The sequence below is a fragment of the Schistocerca americana genome, chromosome 8 (genome assembly GCF_021461395.2).
Source record: "Schistocerca americana isolate TAMUIC-IGC-003095 chromosome 8, iqSchAmer2.1, whole genome shotgun sequence".
In the NCBI taxonomy this organism is placed as follows: domain Eukaryota; kingdom Metazoa; phylum Arthropoda; class Insecta; order Orthoptera; family Acrididae; genus Schistocerca; species Schistocerca americana.
In genome coordinates this window covers 471,004,247-471,029,434 of record NC_060126.1, presented here as the reverse complement: position 1 = coordinate 471,029,434, position 25,188 = coordinate 471,004,247, and the positions used below count along the sequence as shown (strand labels likewise).

The 25,188-nt window shown below is 42.7% G+C and overlaps 1 protein-coding gene across 5 annotated transcripts in view; it reads left to right on the top strand.

Annotated features, from left to right (window-relative positions):
- LOC124545129 (putative fatty acyl-CoA reductase CG5065) overlaps window positions 1-17,141 on the top strand; it is a 278,021-nt gene extending 260,880 nt beyond the window's left edge. For all 5 annotated transcript variants that reach the window (XM_047123950.1, XM_047123952.1, XM_047123951.1 and 2 more), the window contains 2 exons: window positions 2,676-2,933; window positions 16,725-17,141. In XM_047123950.1, coding sequence (XP_046979906.1) covers window positions 2,676-2,933; window positions 16,725-16,824 — 358 coding nt within the window. In that variant the 3' untranslated portion in view covers window positions 16,825-17,141. The remainder of the gene's footprint in view (window positions 1-2,675; window positions 2,934-16,724) is intronic.
- Window positions 17,142-25,188: the final 8,047 nt, after the last annotated feature.

The following is a 25,188-nucleotide window of genomic DNA, read 5'->3' as shown; positions in this document are numbered from 1 at the left end:
AAACTGCAAGTAAGGGCTATTCACATTTCATAATACAATATTTTATGACAAGGGTCAATCCATGATTCTTACGCCAATTGTGATTGATAAAACAGTAAGTGAAATCTCAAATTCCAACTTTTCCATTGAATAACAACATCACTTTATGTTATTTGTAGCTTAAGTAGTATCTCTGTGGCCGTTCACGTTTTGCAATCAGTTCAGTGTGGTTATCTATTCATGTTTTTGGCATAGTGCCGATGACAGTGTTCTTAAATAAATTTTTAAGAGTTTATAATGATTAGAAGATGTGCGGCCCACTCGTAATGTTTACATTACAACGATTGAAACGCCTCAAAAATGTTAATCCCCGTAAGACTTACAAGCACATCTTCATCTTCGATATTGTGAAAGAAATCTACTGCAACCTCTTTGCTTTTTGTAATTTGGAAGGTCGTGGTAAGAATCAAAGAAGAAAAAACGTCCATTAAATATGAGCTCTAAAATGCATACGTTAAGAGCTATGAACACTTGTCGGTTTTCGCTACTCTGGAAAACATCTCTTAATGTGCTCGTGGCTAACACATCTCTTCTAGTAAATATCTGGTAGCTCTTGTATTGCACTTTAGATCCCATGTTTACTCGATATAATGTTCTTGTTTCGGTCCGTACTAGCACCTCTCGACGTATGGAAGGCGAAGAGATTACGGTCTAGAAGAGGTTTTTTTCAGTGTCGAAGGTGAAGAAGTGCTCATACCTCTTAAGGTATGCATTTTAGAGCTCATGTTTATTGTTTTTTTGTTTCCAGTGATCGTTCTTGGCATATCCTTAATACTGTCTGTTTCCCCAGGGACACCCTTTTGATTACTCTCAAGCTATTATGTCCTTTTTTGCAAAACTAGACCTCACACTGGGCAATTTGATACCGTATTCATCCATTTCCGGCTCCTCATATGGATATAAAATTTGGTCAAAAATCCATTGTGTGATATTACCCAAAACCACTAACTAAGTTTTCCTTAATTAAATCTTTCTTTGCAAAACGAGACGTCACGCTGGCCAGTTTGCTATTTCCGCTGTTCGTTTGGTTACGAATATTTTGAGAAAAATCGGTTGTGTGTCATCTAGAGAGCGTTAATTTCACTCCTCTTCAACATGTGACCAGAAATTATTGGCACTATGATTTACACAAGTGTAATTAGTTAATTAACGGTAAAGTGTTATCAAGAAATTGGACTAGAATAAATACACTACTGGTCATTAAAATTGCTACACTAAGAAGAAATGCAAGTGATAAACGGGTATTCATTGGACAAATATATTATACTAGAACTGACATGTGATTACATTTTCACGCAATTTGGGTGCATAGATCCTGAGAAATCAGTACCCACAACAACCACCTCTGGCCATAATAACGGCCTTGATACGCCTGGGCAATGAGTCAAACAGAGCTTGGATGGCGTGTACAGGTACAGCTGCCCATGTAACTTCAACACGATACCACAGTTCATCAAGAATAGTGACCGTCGTATTGTGACGAGCCAGTTGCTCGGCCACCATTGACCAGACGTTTTCAGTTGGTGAGAGATGTGGAGAATGTGCTGGCCATGGCAGCAGTCGAACATTTTCTTTATCCAGAAAGGCCCGTACAGGACCTGCAACATGCGGTCGTGCATTATCCTGCTGAAATGTAGGCTTTCACAGGGATCGAATGAAGGGCAGAGCCACGGGTCGTAACACATCTGAAATGTAACGTCCACTATTCAAAGAGCCGTGAATGCGAACAAGAGGTGACTGAGACGTGTAACCAATGGCACCCCATACCATCACGCCGGGTGTTAACGCCAGTATGGCGATGACGAATACACGCTTCCAATGTGTGTTCACCGCGATATCGCCAAAAACGGATGCGACCATCATGATGCTGTAAACAGAACCTGGATTCATCCGAAAAAATGACGTTTTGCCATTCGTGCACCCAAGTTCGTCGTTGAGTACATCATCGCAGGCGTTCCTGTCTGTGATGCAGCGTCAAGGGTAACCGCAGCCATGCTCTCCGAGCTCATAGTCCATGCTGCTGCAAACGTCGTCGAATTGTTCGTGCAGATGGTTGTTGTCTTGCAAACGTCCCCATTTGTTGACTCAGGGATCGAGACGTTACAGTCATGCGGATAAGATGCCTGTCATCTCGACTGCTAGTGATACGAGGCCGTTGGGATCCAGCAGGGCGTTCCGTATTACCCTCCTGAACCCACCGATTCCATATTCTGTTAACAGTCATTGGATATCGACCAACGCGAGCAGCAAAGTCGCGATACGATAAACCGCAATCGCAGTAGGCTACAATCCGACCTTTATCAAATTCGGAAACGTAATGGTACGCTTTTCTCCTCCTTACACGAGGCATCACAACAACATTTCACCAGGCAACGCCCGTCAACTGCTGTTTGTGTATGAGAAATCGGTTGGAAACTTTCCTCATGTCAGCACGTTGTAAGTGTCGCCACCAGCGCCAACCTTGTGTGAATGCTCTGAAAAGCTAATCATTTGCATATAACAGCATCTTCTTCCTGTCGGTTAAATTTCGCGTCCGTAGCACGTCGTCTTCGTGGTGTAGCAGTTTTAATGGCCAGTAGTGTAGCTGAATAGAAGCAACAAAAAAACTAAATAATAATACTTTCTTTGAAAAACAGGCTGAGGGAAAATTACAGAAAGGTACACAACTTCAACATGGCGGTGGAGTTCTTCGTTATGCGCGAGTGGGACTTCGAGACGGCGCAGACCGAAGCGCTGCGGTCGCGCCTCGCCGCCGAAGACCGCGCACTGCTGCCGTTCGACCCACGGCTGATAGACTGGGAGAGCTACTTCGACCACTTCGTGTGCGGCGTGCGGCGCTTCCTCCTCAAAGACGACCTGGACTCCGTGCCCGCTGCCAGGCTGCGCTACAGGAGGTCAGTAACAAGAGGCGTCTCCCTCACAATGAGGCTCGGACAAATATTCTTTCTCGATAGGAGTCTATCCCGCGGATACGTGACTCTTAATTCGCAGCCGAGGAGTTTTTCTTTCCTACTCCCAGGAGTGCTACTCCAGACAGGTGTGCAGGTGAGCTTGTAGGACGGTGAGATAATTTTATCTGTCATTAATTGTACGAGGTCTGTTCAAAAAATTCCGGAACATTCGTAATTTCGCGACAACGGTAGGTTGGAGCGAAATCCGGTTGGCATCCCTGCACACGCCTGTGTTAAATCTGTTACTGCTGTGAAGTTTCATTGTTGTATGTCTGTTAATTATTGTCCGTGGCTGTGTTGAGTAGAACGTTGTGTGGCACAGTTTGCGAATTTCGAGATGGCACAGTTAGAAGAGCAAAGTGTCTGCATTAAATTTTGCGCGAACTCAAGATAACTGTTACAGAGACACCGCAAATGATGCAGAAAGCCAACGGTGATGATTGCTTAAGAGTACTCGGTGCTACGAATGGCTCACATGGTTTATAAATGACCGGACTGAAGTTAAAGGTGACCCTCTGCGGCGGCGCGGTTCTTTCCGTCCCTTCACGACGAACCGGCACCTGCCTGTGAACATTGTCTCGGTAGATCATCAGTAGGAAAGCCGAGTGAAACCTACTGTACTTCGACGTGGACCAGGCTGCAATTGAAGTCACTAATCCACGTTTCGGGAGAAAGTTTCCACACAAATGAAAGGTTGGAAATTTTGTCCTCAATTAATATATTCTGAAACTTAGGTGAACAAGTATCACTGCCATGCCCGTGCTAGTCTTAACACGGTCACTCACAATCCCTTTCACTCTCGTTAGCAAGTTTATGGTGTTGCATTTCCCGAAAACGTAATAGCTACAAAAATACTGATTGTTTCTGATTGATAATGCTCGCCAAATATTAAGTCCGTCGGTACCAAATGCAGTCACAGTTTTTTGCCAACGACCTGCTCAATGCGCCACGCGGAATATAAGTCTTTTCTCGTCATAAAATTCTCTTTTAAATTCCGAACTTTCTACACACCCATCGGAATAATTATGCCATCACTTTACAACACTTTTGATGTATGAAACACTGCTAGATCCGGCAACCTATCGTTTCTATCGGAACTACTACTGCACACGTCCGAACTGTTTGATGACTACGCTCCCACCCTGCTCTAGAATACTCTAAGCCTTCTCTACCAGCAGAGAAAGGCGCACGAAGAATATTGCTTTACCATTGGTGAGTTTACTCAACAGCCAATAGCAAAACAACATTTTCCCGCGTCAATCCGCGCTTTTCATCAATAACCAATCGCAAAATAGTAAACCTAACGACTGCACTTTTTACCGACGTAATTATCTAATATGCTGAGGTTTTGTTTATGCACAATGTTATTTACTATTGTTATTTCTACCTGAATTAACTTTCCCTTTACCATAAAGTTACTTTACAAGTCTATTCTACAAAAATCCCCTTTGTCCACATCCATACTTCTTCGAAATGTTCCCACACTAAATCCCACTACATAACTCGTTAATTAATTATCTTCATATTAACCTTAAACCACACTCAAGCATCATTCATACTGTTAAAACACATTTATAACATTTTACATACACAAAAAGAAATAATAACACTTTATGAAAATACTAGAACAGTTTATGAAAAACATTCTATTACTTTAGTGCACTCTAGTGGTCACAATCGAAACTAAATCACAGTCCCCCTATTCAATATTGTCATCTATCGGCTGATACATAAACTACGAGCGCGTCCAGTCTCACGTCACCATCTGTCACTCTCCAGCTCTGAGACACATCTCCCACTTAAGCGCCTCCAAGGCAGGATCGTTATACGGCGCTACGCCTCACATCGTTCAGGACGACCTTCGACGTCTGCCGACGACGCTCACGTCGGAAACATCAACGAAATAGTGCCTGCCAATCGAAGGCTGACTGTTCTAGAGATTGCAGAAGAGTGTCACATTTCAGTTGGATCATGTTATCTGACACAGCATCCGGGAATCCGTGTCGCCGCCAAATTCGTCCCACGGCTCATGAGTCAAGGCCAGTAAGATCTCCGACTCGCAATCTGTGAAGAGGTTCTTGATAGCGCAAATGAGGAAGAGATGTTCCTTAAGAGAATGATAAGCGGCGACGAGGCGTGGGTCTACGGATACGATGTTGAGACCAAGGTTTACAAAATAGCAGGTCAGCAACTGGAAGCAGTTAATTCCATAAATTATCTGGGAGTACGCATTAGGAGTGATTTAAAATGGAATGATCATATAAAGTTGATCGTCAGTAAAGCAGATGCCAGACTGAGATTCATTGGAAGAACCCTAAGGAAATGCAATCCGAGAACAAAGGAAGTAGGTTACAGTACGCTTGTTCTCCCACTGCTTGAATACAGCTCAGCAGTGTGGGATCCGTACGAGATAGGGTTGATAGAAGAGATAGAGAAGATCCAACAGAGAGCAGCGCGCTTCGTTACAGGATCATTTAGTAATCGCGATAGCGTTACGGAGATGATAGATAAACTGCAGTGGAAGACTCTGCAGGAGAGACGCTCAGTAGCTCGGTACGGGCTTTTGTTAAAGTTTCGAGAACATACCTTCACCGAAGAGTCAAGCAGTATATTGCTCCCTCCTACGCATATCTCGCGAAGAGACCATGAGGATAAAATCAGAGAAATTAGAGCCCACACAGAAGCATACCGACAATCCTTCTTTCCACGAACAATACGAGACTGGAATATAAGGGAGAACCAATAGAGGTACTCAGGGTACCCTCCGCCACACACCGTCAGGTGGCTTGCGGGGTATGGATGTAGATGCAGATGTAATCTTCACAATGGGTCGAGAAACGCTCTCCAACACCGAAAAAGTTCATCAGTTCAGGTCAAATGTCAGAGAAATGCTGATAATTTTGACTTAGTTCATCATAAATTCGTGCCACAGAGATAAATTGTCAGTCGATGGTACTATCGGGACGTGTTACAACATCTGCGAGAAAATGTGGGAAGGAAACGGCCTGAAACGTGGCGAGACAATTCACGGCTCTTGCGTCACGATTACGCTCCCGCAGATTCGTCCCTTTTGGTGCGTGATTATTACACAAAAATCGAAATCACTGTGTTGTCTCATCGTCCGTACTCCACAGACTTGGCTCCTGCAGAGTTTTCCAAAGTTGAAAACCCTGTTAAAAGGACGAAGATTCGCAACGATAATCTAAAAGCCGTAAATTCAACTAAATACCTAGGAATTACAATTACGAACAACTTCAATTGGAAGGAACACATAGAAAATGTTGTGTGGAAGCCTAACTAAAGACTGCGTTTTATTGGCAGCACACTTAGATCTACTAAGGAGACTGCCTAAACTACGCTTGTCCGTCCTCTTTTAGAACACTGCTGTGCGGTGTGGGATCCTTACCAGATAGGACTGACGCAGTACATCGAAAAAGTTCAAAGAAGGGCAGCACGTTTTGTATTATCGCGAAATACTGGGGAGAGTGTCACAGAAATGATACAGGATTTGGGCTGGACATCATTAAAGGAAAGGACGTTTTTCGGTGTGACGGAATATTCTCACGAAATTCCAATCACCAACTTTCTCCTCCGAATGCGAAAATATTTTGTTGACACCGACCTACATAGGGAGGAACGATCACCACGACAAAGTAAGGGAAATCAGAGTTCGTACGGAACGATATAGGTGTACGTTCTTTCCGCTCGCTATACGAGATTGGAATAATAGAGAATTGTGGAGGTGGTTCGATGAACCCTCTGCCAGGCGCTTAAATGTGATTTGCAGAGTATCCATGTAGATGTAGATAGAGGAGATAAAAGAAAATTCGCAGACGGCGCTTCGCGCGATCCAGCACGATGCTTATCAAGACCGCTTCCGGAAGTGCAAATGGCGTTGGGAGGGGTGTGTAAATTGTGAGGAAGTATTTCCAAGGGGACCATGCACAATAAGTGCATGGTCCCCTTGGAGCAAGCGTTAGAAAAATTTTGTAGACAGAGTTCCGGAATTTTTTGTACAGACCTCCTATAAGGACACGGTATCCACCCGTTAGTTAATCTCCCTAATCTTGCTGACCTTTAACATAGACAAATGTAATGTATTGCGAATACATAGAAAGAAGGATCCTTTATTGTATGATTATATGATAGCGGAATAAACACTGGCAGCAGTTACTTCTGTAAAATATCTGGGAGTATGCGTACGGAACGATTTGAAGTGGAATGATCATATAAAATTAATTGTTGGTAAGGCGGGTGCCAGGTTGAGATTCATTGGGAGAGTCCTTAGAAAACTTAGTCCATCAACAAAGTAGGTGGCTTACAAAACACTCGTTTGACCTATACTTGAGTATTGCTCATCGGTGTGGGATCCGTACCAGGTCGGGTTGACGGAGGAGATAGAGAAGATCCAAAGAAGAGCGGCGCGTTTCGTCACAGGGTTATTTGGTAAGCGTGACAGCGTTACGGAGATGTTTAGCAAACTCAAGTGGCAGACTCTGCAAGAGTGGCGCTCTGCATCGCGGTGTAACTTGGAGTCCAGATTTCGAGAGGGTGCGTTTCTGGATGATGTATCGAATATATTTCTTCCCCCTACTTATACCTACCGAGGAGATCACGAATGTAAAATTAGAGAGATTCGAGCGCGCACGGAGGCTTTCCGGCAGTCGTTCTTCCCGCGAACCATACGCGACTGGAACAGGAAAGAGAGGTAATTACAGTGGCACGTAAAGTGCCCTCTGCCACACACCGTTGGGTGGCTTGCGGAGTATAAATGTAGATGTAGATGTAGAATGACGGTGTTCATGCAAAACTCCGACAAACTTTAAATGATCTGTTAAATCTGGGGACTAATACTAAACAAGAGGCGAGGAAACCTGATTGCTCACAAATGGAACGAGTAAAAAAAAAATCTGTCCTATTTAGTAGTGGAATAACTACAACATTTTTATAAAATTTGATTGTTGCCATAATTTACTGAATAGTATCCTCGCTGTAGTAGACTAATCATTAATAGTGACACTCCCTGGTGGATTAACGCCGTGTGCCAGATCTACACTCGAAGTCGGTACCTTGGTTTTTCGCGCGCAGGTGCTCTACCGACTAGGATACGCAATCACGACTTATGACCCATCCTCACACCCTTAATTCCACCAGTCCATCTCCTACCTGCAAAACTTCACAGAAGTTCTGCTGCAGGATTAGCAGTCCCGGAAGGAAGGACATTGTGAGGACATGGCTTACACATGCGGATGGGTTCTGAGTCGTCCTCGTCCATCTCAGTCACTGCAAAGCAGGAGGATGCCTGCGCGTCTTCCCTCTTGTCAACGACGTCATACCTCTTACCTTACTTTCAGTTTTTCTTGCTTACGGATGCACGTAGCAAGTAGTTTTGTTGCCCACACGCCTTGTTAATTAAGACTTTTGTACGCCATGATTAAAAAAAAGAAAAAACAAAACAAAAAAAAGAGTCGGCAGAGCACCTGCCCGCGAAGGGCAATGGTCCTTAGTTCGAATCTCGGACGGGCAAACAGTTTTAATCATTTAATCATCCATGAAGTTTCATATCAGCGCACACTCCGCTAAAGAGTGAAAAATACATTCTGGAATCATTAATATTAATCAGTCCAAGCAAACGAGTTGTATCAGTGACTGTGGAATACTGCAATATGATAAGGTCATGGGTGTGAACAAACTTCATCCAGCAAGGAACCGTCCGATTTAAAGCTTTGCCGCTTTCTAACCGCTTTATGAATTATTCTGCTGTGGTTGGTCGAGGGTAACTGGCTTGTGGCGCCCAGTTTACGACGCACATATCTTATTATTGAATAAAGTGTTCCATAATTCAGTGCAAAATGTTGTTTTTGTATTTTTGAATTGCTACAGCGTCTTTGCACATCCTAGCACAGTATTGATAGGATCTTGTTAAAATTATACTGTCAGAGAACAATTCTGGTGGTTGCCTAGAGTGCTGGAGAGATAAGACAATGGACTCATATTCAGGAGAAACCCCCTCTGCACCCATCCTCCGGATTTAAGTCTTCCATGGTTTCCCCATATAACTTAATGGAGATGCTGACATGGTTCCCAAATACGGCTACGGGTGATTTCCTTATATGTTCTTCTCGAATTCAATCTGCGTCTCTAAAACCTAATCGTTAACGGAATCTTAAATCCTGATCTCCCTTATTGCCACTGTTGATGGTCTAACATGTTGCCAGAGATGTAATGCTAAACAGAGAGAAACAAGAAATTTTATTTTGCTCAAGACGGAACGCTGAACGTATATTTAAGGTTTAATATCATGAAGGAATCAAATATGTGAATAAGCCTTAACACAGATAGGCAAAAAATGGAAAAAGTGCTCAAGGAAAATTAACCATTATGATCAGTTTAAACAGCAAAGAACAGAAACAGAAAAAAATAATTATAAGAACCAATAGAGATTTTTGTAAAGAAGAAACATGGGGAAATAGAGGAAAAAACTTAAAAAAATACGCGTGACTTTTATCAAACTGTGAAGAGAAACCAAAACCCTAGTGTCTGTATCGTAAGTGTAAACGGCAGACTTGGGTTAAGCAACACTGAAAATTGTGAAATACTTGCAAAATATTACGATCAGCTTCTTAACTGCCCAGAACCAATCCGTAAGTTGACATACTCAAAAAGTCATGAAAATGCACAACATTTACCTTCAACTATGAAAGAAATTGAAGAAGTGAGCTAGTGGAAACGTCCTTTTTACAACAGAACTTTTGAAATGACCTCTACAAAAATAAGCTATGACCTAAAATTAATCTTTGAATAAATATGGGAACAAATAATATCTAGAGAGTGGAAGGTAGCCTTGATACATCCACTGCATAAGAAATGCAATAAACAATAAGTTAACAAATACAGTGAAATTTCTTTGCTGCCTGTTGAACATAAAACATTCTAGATTCTACTAAAAACAAACTAGAAGCAACACTGGACAGTCATTTAGGTGAATATGAAGGTGATTTTATTAACGAGAGATCATGTTCTGAACTAATATTTTATTCGTAAATGATCATTCGCCATAGATTACAGAATTCAAAAGATATTGAAGATATTACAGTAATGTTTGTTGATCTTAAAAAATCTTTGATTCTGTTGACAGAGAAACTATACATAAAATAAAACCGAGAATTTGGTATACAATCTAAATTAGCAAATCTAATTTGTTAAACACATACAGTCACAATATCTAAAATGAAATTTATGGGAGAAATATCTCAGCCCTTCGAAATAACCGCAGATTCACCGTCTAGAAAAAAAAGAACTTGGAATGAAAAACTGAATGAATACAAAATTTCGCCAATAAGGCTGCGAAGTGGGAACAAAAATACTGGTGTAAGATATCTTACATTTTCCGAAACTTCTGTAAACAGACTTTGGCTACATAAAGAAGGTTAAAACATGTTAAAACCTTGGGGAAACATTTCAAGAAAATGGTTCAGAAAACCCTTCTACAGAAGGATGATTCATGAATTGGGAGAGGTATGTGGTTTAACTAAAGATATTTACAACAACAAATTCCTGTCTAAAAATGTAAAAATAAGATTCTGCACCACAGTAGCCAAACAAGAACGCGAGTGAATTCGATCCGAAAGCAAGCAAATGTCTAAAATTAACCTATAATTTAGATAAATTAGAAATAATATAAGGGCGATGGATTAGGAAGATATTAAGCCCACGAAAAATTATGAAAGTTCAAATTTGTTGAAACGTAGAAAACATATTAGAAGTAACGAGAAAAAGAAGACTGGTATTTTTTTGGACATTCATATCGAATGCAAGACAGTAGATTAACCAAAATAATCTTCAGATATTTGTGGGATAAAAACTCAAGAGTAAGTTGGATTCACGAATTGAAAAAGGATTTAGGGGAAAAATATAAAGGCTGTAGAAACAACTGACAGAGACATACACTCCTGGAAATTGAAATAAGAACACCGTGAATTCATTGTCCCAGGAAGGGGAAACTTTATTGACACATTCCTGGGGTCAGATACATCACATGATCACACTGACAGAACCACAGGCACATAGACACAGGCAACAGAGCATGCACAATGTCGGCACTAGTACAGTGTATATCCACCTTTCGCAGCAATGCAGGCTGCTATTCTCCCATGGAGACGATCGTAGAGATGCTGGATGTAGTCCTGTGGAACGGCTTGCCATGCCATTTCCACCTGGCGCCTCAGTTGGACCAGCGTTCGTGCTGGACGTGCAGACCGCGTGAGACGACGCTTCATCCAGTCCCAAACATGCTCAATGGGGGACAGATCCGGAGATCTTGCTGGCCAGGGTAGTTGACTTACACCTTCTAGAGCACGTTGGGTGGCACGGGATACATGCGGACGTGCATTGTTCTGTTGGAACAGCAAGTTCCCTTGCCGGTCTAGGAATGGTAGAACGATGGGTTCGATGACGGTTTGGATGTACCGTGCACTATTCAGTGTCCCCTCGACGATCACCAGTGGTGTACGGCCAGTGTAGGAGATCGCTCCCCACACCATGATGCCGGGTGTTGGCCATGTGTGCCTCGGCCGTATGCAGTCCTGATTGTGGCGCTCACCTGCACGGCGCCAAACACGCATACGACCATCATTGGCACGAAGGCAGAAGCGACTCTCATCGCTGAAGACGACACGTCTCCATTCGTCCCTCCATTCACGCCTGTCGCGACACCACTGGAGGCGGGCTGCACGATGTTGGGGCGTGAGCGGAAGACGGCCTAACGGTGTGCGGGACCGTAGCCCAGCTTCATGGAGACGGTTGCGAATGGTCCTCGCCGATACCCCAGGAGCAACAGTGTCCCTAATTTGCTGGGAAGTGGCGGTGCGGTCCCCTACGGCACTGCTTAGGATCATACGGTCTTGGCGTGCATCCGTGCGTCGCTGCGGTCCGGTCCCAGGTCGACGGGCACGTGCACCTTCCGCCGAACACTGGCGACAACGTTGATGTACTGTGGAGACCTCACGCCCCACGTGTTGAGCAATTCGGCGGTACGTCCACCCGGCCTCCCGCATGCCCATTATACGCCCTCGCTCAAAGTCCGTCAACTGCACATACGGTTCACGTCCACGCTGTCGCGGCATGCTACCAGTGTTAAAGACTGCAATGCAGCTCCGTATGCCACGGCAAACTGGCTGACACTGACGGCGGCGGTGCACAAATGCTGCGCAGCTAGCGCCATTCGACGGCCAACACCGCGGTTCCTGGTGTGTCCGCTGTGCCGTGCGTGTGATCATTGCTTGTACAGCCCTCTCGCAGTGTCCGGAGCAAGTATGGTGGGTCTGACACACCGGTGTCAATGTGTTCTTTTTTCCATTTCCAGGAGTGTATTTACGAAAAAAGTATTGACTTGGAGGGATTACAGACTAGGGGAGTGAAAAACACTGGTCTGGAGTGGTCAGAAGACGGAAAGAAAAACGTAGTGAATACATGGAAGAGTGCTGGAAAAAAAAAGAGAATAACTAATAAGAAATTTTCGCACATGCTGTTTAGTTGGCCCATCCGACAAGAAAAAACGTAATTCAATTGGTATATCATAAAATGATTAATTTTTCTAGTCATACTCCAACAAGATTGCACATAGTGTATTGTTTGGAAGACAGTGATGCTGATGTTTCTGCTTTTTATACTTTTGAGAAAATTTTATCAGAGAGTAAAGAATTTGTAATCGTTTTTCTCTGTAAAGTGATGTAAAAAACAATGTTCCAAAATCTTCCAAGTCGTTCTTCAAGCATTTTCCAACTCATTTTACGTAAATATTTCTGTTTTGCTGTTGTGGCCTTCTCATTTGGCTTAAGTTCTCCTTTTCCTGTTGGAAGTAGGCACTCATCTTCTTCCTCTAGTCACCCTAAATTAAGAACAATATTCTAAACAGAACTACACATTTCATGGTGCATGAATGTTTGAACATTTATGTGTGGCCTAGTTGAATTTTGGGAAAACGTTATCAATAAGGAACCCCTTGAGTGCGAGGTTGCAAAAGATCAATGACGTTTACAGTATTCGACGCCCCACATATTGTCACCCATGCAACAATATTGGCTGCTAATAGCAACAGCGGGTGAGAATGGAGGTACTCAATGGTGAGCACAGCACGAGGCTATGGAGCGTGGTTGAAATGCTTGGTCTACGAGTAACTCACAGCAGTGTTACAGTGCTAGTGGTGTTGATACACAGCAGAGCAACAACAGCGATTAACAAAGCAAACATTGCAGCGTAACTACCACAACTGCGGAAGTTACTGACATTTCGTCAGGAAGAAACTTTGTAGATCGAGAAAAAAGTAGTAGATGAAACATTAGCGTTTGTGCAAGATGTGTCAGTGGAATGTGTGGTGTGGTATACGCTCTATTGTGCGGACAATGTACATGAGGAGTGCAATAGTGAAGATACTTGCTTAACAAGTGACAGTAAAACTGAAAGAGGAGTCTATAGTCATATTCAGGGTTATTACAAATGATTGAAGCGATTTCACAATGCTTTGCACACACATACAAAAACTCAAAAAGTTTTTTTAGGCATTCACAAATGTTCGATATGTGCCCCTTTAGTGATTCGGCAGCTCCCTGCTTTCTTTATTCGTCGACTTCCGCGGGCTACGCGTGAAACTTGCCCGCACGCGTTCAACCGTTTCTTCGCTCACTGCAGGCCGACCCGTTGATTTCCCCTACAGAGGCATCCAGAAGCTTTAAACTGCGCATACCATCGCCGAATGGAGTTAGCAGTTGGTGGATCATTGTTGAACTTCGTCCTGAAGTGTCGTTGCACTGTTATGACTGACTGATGCGAGTGCATTTCAAGCACGACATACCTTTCTCGACTCCTGTCGCCATTTTGTCTTACTGCGCTCTCGTGCGCTCTGGCGGCAGAAACCTCAAGTGCGGCTTCAGCCGAACAAAACTTTATGAGTTTTTCTACGTATCTGTAGTGTGTTGTGACTATATGTCAATGAATGGAGCTACAGTGAATTTATGAAATCGCTTCAATCATTTGTAATAGCCCTGTAGTTCATGAGCCATGTCGCACAGGAAGCCACAAATTCCACCTCCAGTTAAACGCAGTACAGGATAGCCGTTATCCAAGGAGCTGGTGCTAAAAATAATTACGCACATGGAAGATCGTCTGCGGCAAGTCAAAAATAACAATTAAGAACGAGTTTCGAATAATTCCACAGCAATATGACCGTGTAACGCGTAAGGGAGGACAAGGCGCACTTGTTACAGAAACAAGAGTTTGCGAGTTTCAAGGATGCTCGATGCAGTTGACAGTACGCGCATAACGGTGACCTACAGCATTATGAATATCACATTGCGCGCGACACAGATTACAGTGATTTCAGGGGAAATAGTGGATGGCTGAGTAACTTCAAATAGCGCTACAGAATTGGAAGACGTAAGATAACGAAATTTCAAACAAAGAATCGAATTGATGATGCACAGAAAACTGCGGAATCGGCCCGAAAATTTGTAGATGAAGTAAACAAACTCTTCTGACGAAACAGAATTTTAAGAGAAAATGCGTATGAAAGGAATCCCGAAAATTAGAAGTTGCAAGAGAGTTGCATCAAGATCAATGAACATCGACGTCTTAAAGCATTCGTATACAACTATGTCAAATTGTAACCTGGTTGGTAAAGTGGCTGCAAAGTTATTTATTGTGCTATGAGAAGTTGGAGGTGCTCTGTGCCCCCTACAATTCTTTTCCATGTGCGTGATCTTATAAGAATAATGAGGATTATTTATGTGACAGCAAGCAAGGGTGGGAAAATGGGCGTAAAAGCGCTACAATTATGTATTAGCACTGCTTTTGGCCAATAGTTGGTCAAAAAAACTTGACATTGCATTGTTCATGGTCTGCATACAAAAATCCCACTGCTTTAGAGGAAATTATCCCTCCTGAAAAGTGTGTGACATTGTAATTCATACCACCTGGAACCACTGGACAAATCCACCCTCTGGATGTTAGTTTTTCCTGTGCCTATAAAGCATATTGCCGCACTATCTACAGTAAAGCCATAAGGGATAGCCAATTTCACGATAAGCTCCATGACGAACTGTTTCCCATTCGGTTGCATGCCATCAGTTCTCATCACCCCATTACACCAATGTGATTCTATATGCATTCTCTAAGAGCGGGTACCTGGCTGAACCTCTTGCACGGTTTATAACTACCAAGGAGGTCGAGATCCAATGACTGTTAGCAGAATATGGAATCGGTGGGTTCAAGACGGTAATATGGAACACCGTGCTGGATCCCACTAACAGTCGAGATGACAGGCATCTTATCCGCATGGCTGTAACGGATCGTGCAGCCACGTCTCGACGCCCGAGTGAACAGATGGGGACGTTTGCAAGACAACAACCATCTGCACGAACAATTCGACAACGTTTGCAACAGCATGGACTATCAGCTCGGAGACCATGGCTGCGGTTACCATTGACGCTGCATCACAGACAGGAGCGTCTGCGATGGTGTACTCAATGACGAACCTGGGCGCACGAACGGCAAAACGTCATTTTTTCGGACGAATCCAGGTTCTGTTTACAGCATCTTGATGGTCGCATCCGTGTTTGGCGACATCGCGGTGAACGCATATTGGAAGCGTGTATTCGTCATTGCCATACTGGCGTATCACCCGGCGTGATGGTATGGGGTGCCATTGGTTACACGTCTCAGTCACGTCTTGTTCGCATTGACGGCACTTTGAACAGTGGACGTTACATTTCAGATGTGTTACGTCCCGTGTCTCTACCCTTCATTCGATCCCTGCAAAACGCTACATTTCAGCAGGATAATGCACGACCGCATGTTGCAGGTCCTGTAGGGGCATTTCTGGTTATAGAAAATGTTCGACTGCTGCCCCGGCCAGCACATTCTCCAGATCTCTCACCAATTGAAAACGTCTGGTCAATGGTGGCCGAGCAACTGGCTCGTCACCATACGCCAGTCACTACTCTTGATGAACTGTGGTATCGTGTTGAAGCTGCATGGCCAGCTATACCTGTACACGCCATCCAAGCTCTGTTTGACTCAATGCCCAGGCGTATCGAGGCCGTTATCGCGGCCAGAGGTGGTTGTTGTGGGTACTGATTTCTCAGGATCTATGCACCCAAATTGCGTGAAAATATAATCACGTCAGGTCTAGTATAATATATTTGTCCAATGAATACTTGTTTATCATCTGCATTTCTTCTTGGTGTAGCAATTTTAATGGCCAGTAGTGTATTCTGAATGTCAACGAAGCTTATTTTATGAAGTGTAATACATACATCCCATAGAAGGCATATCTCTGCACCTCACGGACACTCATTTTGTATTGCCCTCCTGATGCACATGGTTAGTCATTAGCAGCTAATGTTTTTCCTGTCATACTTGTCAACATAACACTTTCAAATGAGTCTTATTAAAGACTGAATTTGCGACCTCAAGATCATGAGATTCATTTTTAATCAAAATTTTATTGGTCCTTCGGGATTTCTGGGCTTTACTGATTTATGGCTTTATAAATAAATGAACATTTACAGACTCGGCACACTGAGGTCTAGGGCGTAAACTTAGTTTTCTGGTCTGCATGTATGGTCTAGCGGAAACGTTCCCTTTTTGGGTCTGCGGAGACCTGATTCTCCTGCAGAGTGTATTTCAGTTCCCTTGTATCTGTATTTTCACGCCGCACCGTTCGCTCTTTGTTTTCAGATTGCTACGGCTGCACCAGAGTGTCAAGGTGGCGGCGTTACTGATCGTCTTAGCTGTGGCGTGTGCTATTATCTACGCTGTTGTATATTGTTTCATGTAATCCTGTGAGGAGCTGAAGCATAGTTTATTAACATTGGACCAAAGCAGTAACCAACAGTACAAATGACAGAATATTTGTAGTTAAGATGTGACACAGAGTACTTAAGCGCAGCGACAGCAGTTAGCTCTAATATAGAAGTCCATGTTTATAGATTAACTACAATTTTGTAACATACATATAAAACGCAGATCTTAAACTAAAGTTAAACGGTTTAAAGTAAGAAAAGCATAACGCATATTTTTAATGAGATAAAACCTATGTAACATGTATCTGTCACCAAGTAGTCTCATTTGTATCCTTTCCTGTTTTGTATTTAGGTGATGAAGTTCTTAAATATATAGCAATTATGTAAGTACTTAATGTTTTTACAGTCTCTTGACACTATACCCAGCTGAAGAATTTTACATATAAGCGTAAAGAACAGCTTCCCAAATCTTTCAGTTTTATAGTGCAAGAAAGGCTAAAGCAGAAATCTTTCACCAGACGTTGGCTGAATATGTCGCAGTTTTAAGTTTTCTGTTGTTCTCTGGATTAACCATTTCGGGAAGGTTTCCTGAACTAAAAATCCCCTCTCTAATATTAACAACTGATAATACCTTTGCCTCACTCCCACTTTTACGAGTATGGAATAATAATAATTTTCTGTGGCTCAATGGCTTGGTGTAATTCTTTCAGTTGCACGCCACTTCCATGAGTTGCATGTCCCTATACCTACCCCAGTTATCAAATCAGAGAAATGGTACGTCCAGTTTAAGTGGAATCCAAGCCATGTGTCGTTGCTGATGAATGGCTCTGAGCACTATGCAACTTAATTTCTGAGGTCATCAGTCGCCTAGAACTTAGAACAAATTAAACCCAACTAACCTAAGGGGTTAGATACCCGTGGTCTAGAGGTAGCGTCTTTGATTCATAATCAAAACGTCTTCGGTCCCGGGTTTGATCCCCGCCTCTGGCTAAATTTTGATAAATAATCGGCATTGGCGGCCGAAGACTTCCGGCATAAGAAGTCAGCCTCATTCTGCCAACGGCCTTGTCAAAGAGGGCGGAGGAGCGGATAGAGGTTCAGGGCACTCTCTTGTCCTAGTGGTGGGAAATTGGCCCTAAAGGCGGAAGAATCAGCAATGATCAACGACATGAGGATGCAGAAGGCAATGGAAACCACTGCATTAAAGACACGTAACGTGTATCCACAGGACATGTGGCCTGTAATTGAAGAAGTGTCATGATGATCTCTCCATTGGCAAAAGATTCCGGAATAGTCCCCCATTCAGATCACCGGGAGGGGACTGCCAAGGGGGAGGTTACCATGAGAAAAAGACTGAATAATCAACGAAAGGATAACGTTCTACGAGTCGGGGCGTGGAATGTCAGAAGCTTGAACGTGGTAGGGAAACTAGAAAATCTGAAAAGGGAAATGCAAAGGCTCAATCTAGATATAGTAGGGGTCAGTGAAGTGAAGTGGAAGGAAGACAAGGATTTCTGGTCAGATGAGTATCGGGTAATATCAACAGCAGTAGAAAATGGTATAACAGGTGTAGGATTCGTTATGAATAGGAAGGTAGGGCAGAGGGTGTCTTACTGTGAACAGTTCAGTGACCGGGTTGTTCTAATCAGAATCGACAGCAGACCAACACCGACAACGATAGTTCAGGTATACATGCCGACGTCGCAAGCTGAAGATGAATAGATAGAGAAAGTGTATGAGGATATTGAAAGGGTAATGCAGTATGTAAAGGGGAACGAAAATGTAATAGTCATGGGCGACTGGAATGCAGTTGTGGGGGAAGGAGTAGAAGAAAAGGTTACGGGAGAATATGGGCTTGCGACAAGGAATGAAAGAGGAGAAAGACTAATTGAGTTCTGTAACAAGTTTCAGCTAGTAATAGCGAATACACTGTTCTAGAATCACAAGAGGAGGAGGTATACTTGGAAAAGGCCGGGAGATACGGGAAGATTTCAATTAGATTACATCATGGTCAGACAGAGATTCCGAAATCAGATACTGGACTGCAAGGCGTACCCAGGAGCAGATATAGACTCAGATCACAATATAGTAGTGATGAAGAGTAGGGTGAAGTTCAAGACATTAGTCAGGAAGAATCAATACGCAAAGAAGTGGGATACGGAAGTACTAAGGAATGACGAGATACGTTTGAAGTTCTATAATGCTATAGATACAGCAATAAGGAATAGCGCAGTAGGCAGTACAGTTGAAGAGGAATGGACATCTCTAAAAAGGGTCATCACAGAAGTTGGGAAGGAAAACATAGGTACAAAGAAGGTAGCTGCGAAGAAACCATGGGTAACAGAAGAAATACTTCAGTTGATTGATGAAAGGAGGAAGTACAAACATGTTCCGGGAAAATCAGGAATACAGAAATACAAGTCGCTGAGGAATGAAATAAATCGGAAGTGCAAGGAAGCTAAGACGAAATGACTGCAGGAAAAATGTGAAGACATCGAAAAAGATATGATTGTCGGAAGGACAGACTCAGCATACAGGAAAGTCAAAACAACCTTTGGTGACATTAAAAATAACGGTGGTAACATTAAGAGTGCAACGGGAATTCCACTGTTAAATGCAGAGGAGAGAGCAGATAGGTGGAAAGAATACATTGAAAGCCTCTATGAGGGTGAAGATTTGTCTGATGTGATAGAAGAAGAAACAGGAGTCGATTTAGAAGAGATAGGGGATCCAGTATTGGAATCGGAATTTAAAAGAGCTTTGGAGGACTTACGGTCAAATAAGGCAGAAGGGATAGATAACATTCCATCAGAATTTCTAAAATCATTGGGGGAAATGGCAACAAAACGACTTTTCACGTTGGTGTGTAGAATATATGAGTCTGGCGACATAGCATCTGATTTTCGGAAAAACATCATCCACACAATTCCGAAGACGGCAAGAGCTGACAAGTGCGAGAATTATCGCACAATCAGTTTAACAGCTCATGCATCGAAGCTGCTTACAAGAATAGTATACAGAAGAATGGAAAAGAAAATTAAGAATGCGCTAGGTGACGATCAGTTTGGCTTTAGGAGCAAGTAAAGGGACGAGAGAGGCAATTCTGACGTTACGGCTAATAATGGAAGCAAGACTAAAGAAAAATCAAGACACTTTCATAGGATTTGTCGACCTGGAAAAAGCGTTCGACAACATAAAATGGTGCAAGCTGTTCGAGATTCTGAAAAAAGTAGGGGTAAGCTATAGGGAGAGACGGGTCATATACAATGTGTACAACAACCAAGAGGGAATAATAAGAGTGGACGATCAAGAACGAAGTGCTCGTATTAAGAAGGGTGTAAGACAAGGCTGTAGCCTTTCGCCCCTACTCTTCAATCTGTACATCGAGGAAGCAATGATGGAAACAAAAGAAAGGTTCAGGAGTGGAATTAAAATACAAGGTGAAAGGATATCAATGATACGATTCGCTGATGACATTGCTATCCTGAGTGAAAGTGAAGAAGAATTAAATGATCTGCTGAACGGAATGAACAGTCTAATGAGTACACAGTATGGTTTGAAAGTAAATCGGAGAAAGACGAAGGTAATGAGAAGTAGTAGAAATGAGAACAGCGAGAAACTTAACATCAGGATTGATGGTCACGAAGTCAATGAAGTTAAGGAATTCTGCTACCTAGGCAATAAAATAACCGATGACGGACGGAGCAAGGAGGACATCAAAAGCAGACTCGCTATGGCAAAAAAGGCATTTCTGGCCAAGAGAAGTCTACTAATATCAAATACCGGCCTTAATTTGAGGTAGAAATTTCTGAGGATGTACGTCTTGAGTACAGCATTGTATGGTAGTGAAACATGGACTGTGGGAAAATCGGAACAGAAGAGAATCGAAGCATTTGAGATGTGGTGCTATAGACGAATGTTGAAAATTAGGTGGACTGATAAGGTAAGGAGTGAGGAGGTTCTATGCAGAATCGGAGAGGAAAGGAATATGTGTAAAACACTGATAAGGAGAAGGGACAGGATGATAGGACATCTGCTAAGACATGAGGGAATAACTTCCATGGTACTAGAGGGAGCTGTAGAGGGCAAACACTGTAGAGGAAGACAGAGATTGGAATACGTCAAGCAAATAATTGAGGACGTAGGTTGCAAGTGCTACTCTGAGATGAAGAGGTTAGCACAGGAAAGGAATTCGTGGCGGGCCGCATCAAACCAGTCAGTAGACTGATGACCAAAAAAAAAAAAAAAAACCTAAGGACATCGCACACATCCATGCCCGAGGCAGGATTCGAACCTGCGACCGTAGCGGTCGCTCGGCTCCACACTGAAGCACCTAGAACCGCACGGCCACTCCGGCCGGCTGCTATATTTTCACATCAGGTCACTAAGAATAGCCGATAGTATTCTCACAGTTGTGCACCATGAAGGTAAGGTATGTAGAGGGTACACTGAAACACGTTTTAGGCAAGGCATCGACTTATTTGTAGTAGTACAACCTATGGTAGCTCTGGTGTACTTCGTTTACATTGGGCGTTCTAGCGCATTTTACTTACATTTTGTGACAGAACCATGCCCTCTTTATCAGTGACATCATCAGGTGACAAGCTCCACCCCATTTACCCCTCCCATCCTCCAACTCTACCCTCCCCCTCCCCCACCCTCCTCCTCTCCCCTCAATCATAGCATAGTATTGAAATGAAGCAGCCAGTCAGAATGTAGTTTTACAAATAAATAAATGAGATAAATAAATAAAATTAATTAAATATAATCCAAGATAGTGGATCTAGCCCAGTTATGGTTTTCAAACCCACCCCACTGCTCCTATCCCCTCTCCAGAAAATGAGAGCCTAGTACTTTAGGAGTCATTTAAATGAAACAGCCAATCGAAATCCAATGTGCGTGAACTAGTTCAGCTGCACAAGTGGAAAATTAAAATAGATCCTAAATGGCACAACTGTGATTTGTAACCCCTCCCCTCTCCACCCATCAGAGCCTAGTGTTGTAGCGGCCATTAAAATGAAAAAAGCCAGTCACATCTTGGCTGTGCTCAAAAGTATCCGAATGACTCGAATCATTTCTCAAAGAATTACGTTCGCAATATCTGCACATCCAAAATTCGTCGTCAGAACACGCATACTTAAGAAATACGTAACCTCCACCCGGAATATAGTAAAATGGTTCAGAAGATGTCGCCAACTATGTTTACATTCTGGCTACATAAAGATAGATGCTTAAGGGTAGTCTTCCCACTGGCGTCCATAAATGTTACACGCATGGGTGCCCCCCTCCCCCCCCCCCCCCCCACACACACACACAAATTGCTTGGCCTTAATTTTCCTATTTTGGATGTATCGACTCAGGACCAAAATAAAACTTGTTCTAGTACCTCGGATCACATCACGGTGTTAAGGAGTTGTAAGGTAAACAGCACTGGAAAGTCCCTCTCAGATATTCTCGGATTACTGGCTTACCTTCAATTTAGCTAAAAAGAAACGAACTCTAAAATAAGCTTCATCTCACGCAGCCCACTCTGGGTGCAATGAATGAAAAATAAAAAATAAATATTAAATAAATAAGAAGTTGCGTAATAAAACGGGGAAGGAATTTGACCAGAGCCACCAAAGGGACTCGTAAGTGGCGGAATCCGTGCTTTGAAATAAAGGCTCTCTTGCCTTGTCCTCCACCCTGGGTAACATGCTGAGCGAGCAGTATTTCAGTATTATTTTACGTGGACGTATTCGACCGGCAGCCTTTAGAGTAATGGAGAGTCGTACTGTTTCAGTTGTTTTCATGCGATTAGGTACTATGATATTACTCAAGTTAGGTAAAATCGTATTTTTTCGCGTTATCTTTTAACATGCGGATTTGTCGTGCAGAATACTGAGCCTTTCCCCCTTTTTTAATCACTGCACAGCACAACGGAGGTCTGAGTGATACGCATCTGTAAATTCAGGTGACTTAAATCAGCTTTTCCTACTTGCGATCATGTTTGCAAGTAATTTGTATCTTTTGTGGTTCTGTGATGTTCTGAGTGGTAGTCAGGTCCTCCTCTACGACGTGTGTTCATAGCCACCTTGATGAAACATTGCCCATAACCTCCTTGTAAATTATATTGGGTCTGCGATACATTTCGACTAACTCACACTTGGTTGGCGGGATTACCGGGCTACACGTTTGAATCTTTAACCCTTTGTTGCCTGATGGTACTTAAAAGTACCAGTAAGTTTTGACTCTCATTATTTTCTCGTGGTGCAGTTTCGTGATCTGAGAGCCTGTCGGTACGTAACAGTAGCTCTGCTCTACTGTTTCATAGATGTTATTCTGCAATACATAGACCTCTCTGGCGGTCAGAGCTTGAAATTGTTTTTCGCGCGCTGCTGTGAAAACAGAAGATTGTATGTGCTTGTTTCCATGGTGTTGCCTGAATATATTCGCAATTTATTGAAACTTCCATTGAGTTTTCCATTGTACGTACTTACCTTCTTTGTTTTTTTATAACAGTTTGAAGCATTACGTTACAAGTGAATGAGATAATGTGGAAAATATAAGGCGGACTTATTAGTACCGTCAGGTTGTGCGAACACTTTATTGTAGCAGCAACGCGTTACCTCTCACTAGTTGTTCTGTCCACTTTTTCTCACACAGAAATCCGTAAATACATTTGCCTGTGGAACAATTAGAACAAACAGGAAAGGTTTGCCAGGGAATTTACCTAAAGAAATATGTCTAAATCAAATCACAGAGAGTCATCTTTAGACCTAACAGTATTTCAATGGAAGGAAAATAAAGTAGTGTATTTTGCGTCAAACTTCCATGGCATTGAACAGAGCGTAGTGACAAAAAAACAGAAAGATGGAACTAGTATGACTATACCATGACCAGTTATTGTATGTGATTACAATAAAAACATGGGTGGTGTGGATCATGCAGACAGATTACGTTCAACTTACGATCTTGACAAGCGATCAAGGAAATGGTGGCACCGTCTCTTCTGGGGAGCAATAGAAATCGCTTTTGTCAATGCTTACGTCATTTTCAGTGATCTGCATGGGGCACTGCCACTGCTGGAATTCAGGCGTGCTGTGGCACTAGGGCTAATGAACGAACAGCAAGTGCCAAATCTCAAAAAGAGAAACTCTGGTAAAGATGAAATAATTCTCCAAAAGAGAAGGAAGGATAACTTTTCTGTTCCGAAGGATGTACGTCTTGGCAACCGAGGAAGCCATTTTGTAGTGTTCAGTTGTAAAAGAGGACTATGTGAAATGTGTGCCAAAAATAAAATTCAGTCGAGACCACATTCACAATGTAGTAAATGTAAAGTATATTTGTGCTGCAGTGAGAAAAAGAACTGTTTCCTACAATTTCATGAGGTATCACTAAATATGTGATATGTATATACTGTCAAAAATGTATAGCTAAGTTACTATGTATTGTGAAGTTGCTCTAGAATAAATCTATGCGAAATTTAAAAAAAAAATTCAGAAATATCATATTTCTGTTAATTAATTTTCTAATGTAAAAATATTTAATATTTATGTGGAATAAAGTACAAGTTATAAAAATTGGAGCATTTTTCTGGGCATGTTGTGATTCTGTCCATGGAGTCTGACGGTACTTCTGAGTACCAGGAGAGAAAAAAGTTGCAAAAAAGAAAAGAAAATTTTACAAAAACTCCTACCGTCATTTGAGGCCACGATAGCATAAATTCTGCATAGAAAATGTTAAAAAGTAAATTTTTTCTTATGTCAGGAAACAAAGGGTTAAATACATTTTCATATGGAACCGTTTCTTACACTTACGTTGCACTAGATCAGGGATTACATTGCACACACGTGGCCAATAGTACGTAACGTTTTGTAAGAGATATTCAGAAGTCCAGGTAAGTTGACGCTGATGCAGTTCTTCGAAGCATTCTGCCGCTGTGACGAGGTAACTGCAATCCACCGCCGTCAACACACAAGTTCAATGCTTTCAAAATACACTGAAGAGCCAAGAAAACTGGTGCACCTGCCTAATAACGTGTAGCGCCCCCGCGAGCAGGCAGAAGTGCCGCAACACGACATGACATGGACTCGACTAATGTCTGAAGTAGTGGTGGAGGGAACTGAGCCATGAATCCAGCAGGGCTGTCCATAAATCCGTAAGAGTACGAGAGGGTTGAGAACTCATCTGAACAGCACGTTAAAATGGATCCCAGATATGATCATGTCTGGCGAGTTTGATGGCCAGCGGAAGTGTTTAAAGTCAGAAGAGTGTTCCTGTAGCTACTCTGTAGCAGTTCTCGACCTGTGAGGTGTCGCATTGTCCTGCTTGAACTGCGCAAGTCCGTCGGAATGCACAACGGATATGAATGGATGCAGGTGATCAGACAGGATGCTTACGTACGTATCACCTATGAG